The sequence below is a fragment of the Eumetopias jubatus genome, unplaced genomic scaffold, assembly GCF_037043125.1.
Source record: "Eumetopias jubatus isolate StellerSeaLion01/CBP00866 unplaced genomic scaffold, mEumJub1_p1.0 scaffold_3, whole genome shotgun sequence".
Taxonomy (NCBI): domain Eukaryota; kingdom Metazoa; phylum Chordata; class Mammalia; order Carnivora; family Otariidae; genus Eumetopias; species Eumetopias jubatus.
The window spans coordinates 30337501-30349054 of record NW_028274809.1 but is presented as its reverse complement, the minus strand read 5'-3'; the positions used below and the strand labels follow the sequence as shown (position 1 = coordinate 30349054).

Below are 11554 nucleotides of genomic sequence, written 5' to 3'. Positions count from 1 at the left end.
TTTCAGCTTAGGTCATGATCTTGGGCTCCTGAGATCAAGCCCCATTTTGGGTTCCACGCTCTGCAGAGAGTCTGCTTGAGGATACTCTCTCCCTCTGCCCTCTCTCTCAAAAAAAAAAAAAAAAAAAACCTTAAAAAAAATAAAAAATAGGGTGCCTGGGTGGCTCAGTTGGTTAAGCGACTACCTTCGGCTCAGGTCATGATCCTGGAGTCCCGGGATCAAGTCCCGCATCGGGCTCCCTGCTCAGCAGAGAGTCTGCTTCTCCCTCTGACCCTCCCTCCTCTCATGTGCTCTCTCTCTCTCATTCTCTCTCTCAAATATCTAAAAATAAATAAATAAATAAATAAAGTTTTGATGGATATCATACAGTATATGAGTGTATCTGTTTCCCTAGATAATGGCTAACACTGGGTATTACTTTCAACTTTAAAATTTTGTCAGGTTTAGCTATGGCCACCACTGTATTATGTATACCTGTATTCAAATGTTCTGCCATTACCATAATTGATGTTTACAGATCTTTCACTACACTGTTAGCTTCTTGAGGACACAAACTAAAGTGTATTTCTCTTAGCATTATACTTGGCACACAATACTCAGCAAATACTCACACAATACTCACACAAACTCATAAATCTCAAAGTTGAATTTAAGGCTTTGAGATGTCACTCAACCAGGAGTCAGAAGAGCTGGTTCAACCCAAAAAACCTGCCCCTAATTTTTCCCTAATCCTCTCTGGCTTCCATTTCCACATTTACAAAATGCACATGTAATACTAGATTTCTTGGGGCACCTGGGTGACTCAGTCGGTTGACCGTCTGGCTCTTGATCTCAGTTCAGGTCTTGATCTCAGGGTTGGGAGTTCAAGCCCCTCAGCATGGAGACTACTTAAAAAAAAAAATACTAGGTTTCTTTTTACAGTCCTTTTCAGACTCCAAATTATATGCTTCTAAGAAGGAAATTAATGTTATTCATCTTGTGATCTCTTTACATACCAATTCAAAATTCAATACTGTAAACTAATCACTAGTCCTAAACCACACATTCACTGTATTTTTAGTACCAACATATGCTTTCCACTGGAAGTTATTTTTTAAAATATTAAGGTATCAAAGATTTTGAATATCAGTCATAGGTAAATCAATCTTCAGAATTTTTCAGTAGTAAAATCTACAAACACTTCAAGTAAAAGGTATTTGGTTCCAAGATCCTTATTCTCTTAAAATCTAGACCTGAGGTCATCATAGTTTTTTCATCGTCTCTTGGGCTAAATTAAATAAGCAAGCTAATTAAAGTACTATGCAATTGTTAAGATAGTTTAAAATATTGGTTATTAAAAATTATTACGGAGTTATCAGCTATCTTCATTATTAAACAGTGGCCATATATATGTCTATACACAATTTTTTGTTCCAACAGATCTTTATATTATTTTCATACCCACTTGTTTCCAAACATTGAATCAACCACAAACATGAGGTCTAGCTATGTTAAGATAGGAGTAACCTCACAAAATGTCCTAAAAAGTAGCTTGTCATACTCATGCATACCTTAATTTCTGCTTGAGCCCTCATTTTCAGGCAAACCAGATCTTAGCTAACAAGGGATTTGCAGTGTTACTAGTGACATCTTAACAGCAGTCATGACAATATTAACATTTTAAAAAACACCTCTTAGCATTGTTTTAAGCTGCTTTAGTTCTTCTCTCCTTAGGTGTTGAATAGTGGTAGGGTAATCTGTTTAATAGTAAATCTGACAGTTTATATTAATCAAAAGTTTATGTTGGCAAAAGAATCCACTGGCCCCCTGCACATCAATAGCTCTAACCCTCTTTCAGTACCCTTTCTATCACTAGCAAATAATCTTCCCCTTCTGATAGCACTGTTTTTATGGTTTTGCTCTTAGAAGTAATCTCTTTTAAGGGTTAGAACCCACCCAACAGACTCAGTAAATCTTCCTACAACTGGTAAAAGTTCCATCAAAATAAGCACAGAGTTCTTTTTTTTAAATTTAATTTATTTCAGAGAGAGAGAGAATGAGAGAGAGAAAGCACGAGAGGGAAGAGGGTCAGAGGGAGAAGCAGACTTCCCCCCGAGCAGGAAGCCCGATGCGGGACTCGATCCCGGGACTCCAGGATCATGACCTGAGCCGAAGGCAGTCGCTTAACCAACTGAGCCACCCAGGCACCCAGCACAAGGTTCTGCATAATAAATTTTCACAGCCTTGGTGGATGGTATGTAGTAGCAAGTGTTTTGATTAGGTTGACCTTGGATAAGTCATTTAATTCCTTGGAGCCTTAGGAAAGGAATGCATTTCTTTAGAAAAATAAAAGCTGGAGGTTATATTAGGCCTGACTTTCCCTTACAACCAAGGGTTTGAGAGTTTTTCACTTCATTTATAATGGGGACGTTTTAGGATCAAGAACGCCCATGGGGGCACCTGTCTGGTTCAGTCATTAGAGTGACTGTTGATCTCTTGTGAGTTTGAGCCCCATGTTGGGTACAGAGCTTAGTTTAAAAAACAACAAAACTCCCATGGATGGTTAGCTGCAACCTCCTGAAACTGTTAGAAAAATTTTGAATACACACTTCCCTATAATGAGGGTCTTCAGTTATTGAGCACACTGAACATTTACCATTATCAGGAAGTAAGCTAAGAGTTTCATAGGTTTTCTGACCTAATCCTCATAACAACATTATGAGGTAGAGGTAAATACAATTATTCTATTTTTATCCCCATTTTACAAATGAAGAAATAATCTTAAAATTTTTCTTACTAGCCTTTCCAAAGTTCTGACCTGGCAAGAAGTGGTGTTTAAATAACTCAGCAACAAACAATAATAAATGACTGTATACTGGGTATTACTAAGAGGGCATAATACTTTTTATTAATATATTTGTTATAATACAATTCACAATAAATTTGAGAAGCATTTTGTATAGAGCTTAGGCTTTAAGATCTTTCTCGCACATCTATTCCATTTTCATAGCTGTCCAAGCTTTATATTTGAGGCAACATGGGACAATAAAATATCTCTAAGTAAACTCCCTTGCACCTTTAGTCTCTAACTCTGTAGCTTTAGGCAAGTTATTTGATATTTCTTGGGTCTCAATTCCTATTGTTTGCAGGGTTTTTATGAAAATTAGACATAATGTACTTAAAGCTTTAGTGATACATATTTGGGTCCTCTTTAAATGAGAGGGTATTTCCAGACTGCCTTCTTCACCCAAAGGGACCTGGCCCTTGAGCCTTTTTAACCTTCTCATTGTTGACTCTTTCATTACTTAGAATCATAATTCCATCAACCAAGTTATTCTCACCTATATGTATTTTTCTTCTATTTGGGGGCTCTTCTTCAGAAAGCCTTTTTTTCCCCTAGCAACCACCTTTAATGTTTATGTTCACAATAACCTTATTATTTAGCATCATGTGATTAATAAGTGCCCACTAGACACTTTCATGTTTACTTTATGTAAAAACCAGCCAATTTTATTGAGCACTACTTACCCCAGACAAGGTATTCTTTATAAAATTGTAAGTTCAACACATGTTGCCTAGATGGCAGCCGAAGGATTCTGGACCATCGTGGTCATACACCACCTCTTCTCCATTTGAACACAATATTCCCTCACCAACAGGCCTATGAAGTCTACACACATTCACTGAAAAGTACTGTGTAGAATACAAAACTAGAAGCATATGCCCCCTCGAGGTCAGCTACAGTGCTAAGGGGTAAAGAAAGTAGAGGAGGACAGAAAGTTTGTACTGAATTCAAAGACTTTCAGCAAGAATTTGCACAATTTCAGGCAACTTAGAATTTTAAGTACTTTAAGCAAAATACACTTCATAATGTATTGCTAATGAAAAAATAAACAGTTTGGAAAAAACCGTTACAGATGACAAATTGTGTACAATTTATCTTTTTGAAGATAAAGTGTCGATGATATACTACTATTTAAAAACTCTTATTGTTGTATCAGGAATATCGCATCCTACAATTGGGCTAAGTCTTTAGTGAAAGCAGGAATAAGGATTACACAACAAAAGGATTCTGACCATAGATTTTGAAAAACATTTAATATGGCTTTAAACTATCTCCTAGATCAATTATAAAATTTTACCTTTTTGTTTTGACATCTGAAAATTATGAAAGCTGTTAGCTTCGTCTTCTATTATTGAAATAGTTTAGTTGACTTAAAAGTGCAGATGGTTAATATAATGAATATGGAACATCAACAAAGACCTAAATTACATCCCTTAACTACATCACTCCAGTGATGCATGTGTGTATAATCTCTTATACAAAGAAAAATGTCACATAAATCACCATGATCTATAAACAGATTCAAGAGAAACCAGAAAAATGTACTATCCATTAAGATTCTCAATGCTAATTCTTAGAAGTAACAACCTATAGGATCTGTATTAATGGGAGGGAATTATGTGTAGCAGGTAAGAACAATGAGCTTTGGAGTCAGAGAAAACTAGGCTGGAGTCCTTGACTATTTTTCTGTGACCTTGGGCAAGCTACCAAATATCCCTAGGCTTCAGTTTCTTCATCTGTAAACTGAGATAACACTACCTCACAGAGTTGTAGCAAGGACAAAACAAGATAATTCATGTAAAACCAGAGTGCTTAGCACACAGAAAAAGCTAAATAATCATTATCTATCATTATTATGATTATTATCATTTATAGTTGTCCAAGATACATGTATGATTATGTTACACATATTTTTTCTATTTACCCAGCTTGACAGAATGCTCAAATCTTTCCTTGAACACTAGAAACTAACAGTGGGTCCTAATGGAAGCTCTTCTTATTTCATACATTTTACAAACATAAATGATCAATGAAAATAAACAAAAACTCGATTTTAAGAATTTTCTTTGTATGTGTCACAAAGATTGCCAATACTTTTATGTGAAAGAGCATCTATATACATTGTTTATTAAACAATTTAACGTTTACACACAATACATAAATGTCTTTGAAACCTCAAAGTTCACTGATAATTGCAGTATCATTTTCAAATAAGCAAGGTACGACCTTAAATATTACATCATTCAGATTATTTTTTAAAGAATAAACCTGTAGGAGATCACTCCAACATAACTGTCCATTAATTATTTGTAACAAAATGGGGTTCCTAGTAGAAGTTTCAGCATATGGATGGTTCCTCTACTGCCTGGGCACCCTCTGTGACAGCTTTGACACATTTGGCCATTGTCTGTGAAGCTCTGCTAATTGAGTCTGAAAGAGATTAAGAAAATGTGCATTTTGATAACACAATTTTTAAAAAAGCACACAGTAAAACTTTCTTGTTGCACACATTCAGGAACAACGAAAAAAAAAGACTATAAAATTCTATGTAACTGTATCTAATGTGAGAAGAACTCCAGAAAATAAGCCCCTTACAAGCTAAGTGCTTTTAGTAAGTACTCCTAGGAATGATTAAATAATTACATATAACCATACAATATGCCAGTATGCAACCCTTACAAATATTATAGAGAAGTACTAAAGATAGGACAAATATGTGCACAATACTGTTACTGAAAACAAGTTTATAAAATAGTATGTGTACTAAAATGCACTGAATCCAGGGGCGCCTGGGTGGCCCAGGCGGTTTAGCTCATGATCCCCGGGTCTTAGGATCTACTACCATGTTGGGCTCCATGCTCAGTGCGGAGTCTGCTTCTCCCTCTGCTTCTGCCCCTTCATCCCACCCATGTACGCGCACGCATGCATGTGCTCTCTCTCTCGCCCTCAAATAAAATCTTAAAAAAAATAAATAAAATAAAATCCACTGAATTCAGTGAATTTTATGGTATGTAAATGCTATTTCAATAAAGCTGTCAACCCCTGCCCCCAGTAAATGAATAATCAAATCTTTTATTTTTTAAGTGAATAATATATATGTATATCCTTGTATGATTGACAAAATGTTAAAAAATTAAAAGTAGTTATTTCTGGATAGTGGGATCACAGTAAATGCTCTTTGCCTTTTGGGCTTAGGTATGTGTTCTACAACAAACATAACTTTTATAACATAACTAAAAAACCAATTAAAAATAATCTTAGATAAACAAGCTTAAAAATTTTTTAAAATATACTATCTGCTTTTAGGTAGAAAATTATTTAAAATCATGTCAACTACCTCATAACACAGATATTATACCAAGTGCTATATCATGTTACATCAAATGTAAAATCTTTAGTAAATAAGTTTCAGTAAATCCACATTCCTTAAAAGCACCACTAACAATGTCCATCAGAAGCACTCTTTAACATACTTCACATTTAAGTGTTTTACTGTTTCTACTGTAATTCTCAGAAAAAACCTTCACAGTTGTCACTTAAAAAAAAAAAATTCTCCCTAAATTGCTATGTGGTGATTTTATACAAAACAGTAAATTTTATATTTAAAATCTGCTTACATTTCAGAAACAAAAGAAATTAGAGTAAAATCAGAAAATATAAATTACATTACTTCTGATGTTTCAAAGTTTTCAAAAATTAAATAAAAATATCAAATATTCTCATAAACAGGTTGGAATCATAATGCTAAATTAGGTGATCTTATTCCTTCCCACCTTTCATATTTGGCAGTCATGCTAACAAATGCATACCTGTCATGTAGAAGTCTTTTATTGTTAGCTGAGGTGGAACAAGCGGATCAGCAAGAAGCTGCTGGTTCACTAGCTGCAAAAAAAAAGGATTATGAGGTCAATAATAGAACTAAAAACTAACATCAGAGGATACACTACTATGAAAACTGAATACAAGCAAGTTTTTACCTTGGAGAGCTCATTTGCTTGCTGGAAATAATTGGCTCCTTCGACATCATCATATCGAACAAGATTAGGAGAGACTTCTTCCAATCTGTTCCTTACTTGATCCAGAGTATCATATGGAAGAGTCATACCTGCAATCTATAAATAACACGTCCCCAGAATTGACATAAAGCTTTAGTACTTAAAAAAATTCAAATCATACATAACTGCAACTATAGTGAAATAATGTTGTGCTAGTGAAAATTCTATTGGTGTCCATTTGCATGTACATTAAGTGACTAAGAGGAAAACACAATTGTCAAAAATTCTAATTCATAAACAGCTGTCAGTACATTAGTAATTTCTCTTTAGAAATTAGACTGAGTATGAAATGAATGATTAAAGAGATAATACTATGCTAAATCTGAATGCTTCTGCTAACCCGACATTGATCATATACAAAGTTTACAGACAATTGTATATTATTTTAAATCTCATGCTTTTTCTTTTTTTATAATAAAGAGTTAAAAGAAGTGTTTTTAGGCAAAAAACAAGCCAAAAATAAAAATACCAATGTCAAACGCCCATTTTCTGAATACATTTGTCTTACAGAGATTATTCAAATTATCTCTGCACATCAGGCTTGCATCCTTCTTGACTTTGAAAATCATTTTGAGAAGCTATCAAGTCAAACATCCCATTAGCAGCATCACTAAGAACAAATACCTCAGAGAGGGCTCTTAGAATTTTCCAGTCTTCTCTTGCCAAGCCAGGAGGTGTCACTGCTACTTTAGTCTGCTGAGCTCGGCCCTCAGTATTGACATAAGTAGCAGATTTCTCTGTGTAAGCGGCACCTGGGAGAATAACATCAGCTATAGGAGCGCCAACGTCACCATGATGTCCTGAGAAAAGATGGAAAGGACAAACCATATTTTAGCAAAAAACTGATTAGGTATCATACATGAACACACAAGATATTCTTTTTAAATCCCATTAGGAATTACGAAAGTGTTTGTAAAATTGTAACATACAAAACAATATAAAAAAATTTTAGAATAAAAAGCCCACCTTGCCCACAATTCAACTCCCTTTCCAAAGAAAATTACTGATAAGCATTTGCTATCTTCCCAGATTATTTTTTGTAAATACAGAAATATGTATAATATCATACAAACATGTATCACTGGCAACTAGGTACATTATTTCTCTTGATTACAAAGTGGAAATGCTCAGATGTATGTTAGTGAAATTCAGTAAAACAGACTGAAATGGTGGAGGAACAAAAAATGTAGAACAGGAATGACGGTGGTAATACTGAAAAGAACATAAACAGGATATTACAGAAAATAGTATAATGAAAGACTGAAATAGTATAATGAAAGTTTTAATAGTTTAACAAAACTGTTAGAAGGAAAAAAAAACCTTGAGTTGAATGAAAGTAAGTTATAGAACAATATATAAAGTCTAATGACCTCATTTGTGTTTATTTTCGTATATAACAAAAAAAATATATGAAGCATACATTTCCAAAGCCATCAATGATTATTTCTGGATAGGACTAGGAACCGGATGTAAATTATGCATTTTGATTTAACTTTATCAAACTAAAGATACTAAATATTCTATAATGCTCTTTATGTGCCATGGCAATAAAAAGCCCATTATAAATTTATGGCGTTTGTTTAAAATGGAGAGTTATGTAATACTTTTCTCTGTAAAATATCCAGGAATACTCTGGACTCCATTTATTCCAGGGAAACTTAATTATATCTACAATGAGTGAGAGTTCAAGAAAATGAATCAAAAACAAAAAAGCCAAAGATGTACTATCAAATGTATTTCATCAAACGTCCTGTAACTCAGCACTCATGATTTTTATTTTATTTTTTTATTTTTTAAAGATTTTATTTATTTGAGAGAGAGAGAGACACAGTGAGAGAGGGAACACAAGCAGGGGGAGCGGGAGAGGGAGAAGCAGGCTTCCCACGGAACAGGGAGCCCGATGTGGGGCTCGATCCCAGGACCCCTGGGATCACGACCTGAGCCGATGGGCAGACGCTTAACGACTGAGCCACCCAGGTGCCCCAGCATTCATGATTTTTAAACTTTTTACACTGTTTATGTACAAGTGCTTTCCTCTGATTATATAATAATGCTAAATATTCTTTGAAAAGCTGAATTTTAATGTTACATATTTAATTGTATAAATAAACCATAATTTAACCATTCCTATTAGTGAGGCATTTAGGTTTCTTCTAATTTTTTGTTATTAAATATCATCAGGTAATAATTCTTTTTTTTCCCAGGCAATAACCTTTTTTTTTTTAAGATTTTATTTATTTATTTGAGAGAGAAAGAGAGTGAGTGAGCATGCACAAGTGGTGGGGGGGGCAGAGGGAGAAGTAGGCTCCCGGGGAGCATGATGTGGGGCTAGATCCCAGGACCCTGGGATCATGACCTGAGCTGAAGGCAGATGCTTAAAACTGACTGACCCACCCAGGTGCCCCACCAGGTAATAATTCTTAATAGTATCAACTATATAACGAATAAAACCTATGATTTGGTTTAAAAAAATACTGAGGTGTCTGTGTTGGGGGAAAATTCCTGAATGGAAAATATTCAATCCACTAAATATATTGCCATATAGTTTCTAATAGACATAGCATAGGATTCTTTTCTGTTTCTGGTGTCACAGATGCTACTTACCTTGATAAATAATGAAACAATCCTTTGGCAAATCCTGTCGAGTGATACAACCTCCATCTGCGCCCAGGAGAAACAGCACTTTGGGAGGGTTCTTACGAATTGCTTCCACCCCAGGTTTATACCCAAGATCCAAAGCAGCTACCTGGCTTGCAATCCTGTAAAACAATTATGGATTTTTAGCACACGTGCAGTGTTATCATTATAAAAAATTAAATGTGACTCCTGAAATGATACTTAATCTTTTCTTTTTGTCAATGCTGACAAAAACCTTCCTTCATCTTCTTAACCCATTTTAAAATAGATGTCAAAACCAGAAATGGCAATATTTTACTGTTTTAAGGGTGTCAAACAAAGAAATAAGACGCTTAGAACACTGTCTCTTCATGAGATATTTATTTATTGTTATTTATTAGGGGGAGGGGAGGAAGGGCCAGGGAGAGAAAGAATCCTAACCATGCCCAGCATAGAGCCCGACGCGGGGCTCAATCTCACGATGACATCATGACCTGAGCCAAAATCAAGAGTCAGATGTTTAACCAACTGAGCCACTCAGGCACTCCACTTCACGAGATAATAGTTAATGGAGTAATTCTGGAAACTTTATGCTAATTGAAACTGTCCTAAATTGATTCTTACTCAATAAAGCAAGATATAAAACACGATAAGCCAAAAGCAGTCATTAGAGAAAAGTCGTATGATTTTGAAAACCAAAAGGGAGAAATTAAAACAGCACTCATAAAACTGTAACTTGGAGAAAACAATATAATTAGTACATCTATGTTCTATGAGCATATATTACTCTTATAAGCAGAAAATAATCCTTTAAAAAAAGAGGTCTGCAGGTGCCTGGGTGGCTCAGTTGGTTAAGCATCTGCCTTTGGCTCAGGTCATGATCCCATCATCCCAGGATTGAGCCCTGCATCAGGCTCCCTGCTCAGTGGGGAGTCTGCTGTCTCCCTCTGCCCCTCAGCCCACTCATGCTCTCTCTCTCTCTCTCTCTCCCAAATAAATAAGTAAAATCTTAAAAAAAAAAAAATAAATAAATAAATAAATAAAGGGGTCCAGAATAACTATACTCTGAACAACTGGGAGTCTGGTCCAGTTTGCTATTACTAACTTTCTTTCTAGAAATAGCCATTCTCAGGACCTACTGTATATAAAGCAAGTTGGTGTTTTACCTATTTGTTAGGGGAGGAGATCAGGTCAAACCAACTCCTACTAGATGCTGCTACTCTGTCAAACTCTGGATAACATCAAAAGCATAAAATACTTTAAAAAAAACTTAACAATAAATGTAAGATTTATATAATGAAAAGTACAAAACAACTTGAAAGAAATTAAAGACCTTACTAAATGGAAAGACATCCCACATTCATGGATTAGAGCACTTAATGCTGTTAATATGGCAATACTCCCCAACTGAGTTTACAATTCAGTGCGATCCCTATCAAAAATCCAGATTAATAATTTACAGAAATGGACAAGCTGATCCTAAAATTCATATGGAATGCAAAGGACCCAAAATAGCCAAACCTATCATAAAAGTGAACAAAGTTGGAGGACTCATACTTCCCCATTTCAAAACAAATCCCTCTGCCCCCAACAGTTTTTTTTTTTAAGCGATTTTTTAAAAAGATTTTATTTATTTATTTATTTATTTGAGAGAGAGAGCGCGAGCGAGAGCACATGAGAGGGGGGAGGGTCAGAGGGGGAAGCAGACTCCCTGCCAAGCAGGGAGCCCGATGCGGGACTCGATCCAGGGACTCCAGGATCATGACCTGAGCCGAAGGCAGTCGCTTAACCAACTGAGCCACCCAGGCGCCCTGCCCCCAACAGTTCTTTCTTAACTTCCCTCAGTTTAAGTTTTGACATGTCTCAAAAAACTGGGCAGAGACTCACATTAACTTAAGACACAGTCTACCTCATCCTGGAAAACAAACTGAGTAAGCTTACGTCTGCCTTTACAATAAAAGATATGTGCAGGAACACCTGGGTGGTTCAGTTCATTGAGTGTCTGACTCTTGGTTTGGGCTCAGGTCATGATCTCAGGTTTGTGGGATCGAGCCCTGTG

At 35.6% G+C, this 11554-nt stretch overlaps 1 protein-coding gene across 3 annotated transcripts in view; it reads right to left on the bottom strand.

Annotated features, from left to right (window-relative positions):
* Window positions 1-2861: 2861 nt before the first annotated feature.
* The window catches only part of NDUFS1 (NADH:ubiquinone oxidoreductase core subunit S1), a 30033-nt gene continuing 21340 nt past the window's right edge, over window positions 2862-11554 (bottom strand). For all 3 annotated transcript variants that reach the window (XM_028112212.2, XM_028112211.2, XM_028112214.2), the window contains exons 15-19: window positions 9484-9638; window positions 7504-7679; window positions 6802-6936; window positions 6634-6706; window positions 2862-5254 (exon numbers count right to left, since the gene is read on the bottom strand). In XM_028112212.2, coding sequence (XP_027968013.1) covers window positions 5163-5254; window positions 6634-6706; window positions 6802-6936; window positions 7504-7679; window positions 9484-9638 — 631 coding nt within the window. In that variant the 3' untranslated portion in view covers window positions 2862-5162. The remainder of the gene's footprint in view (window positions 5255-6633; window positions 6707-6801; window positions 6937-7503; window positions 7680-9483; window positions 9639-11554) is intronic.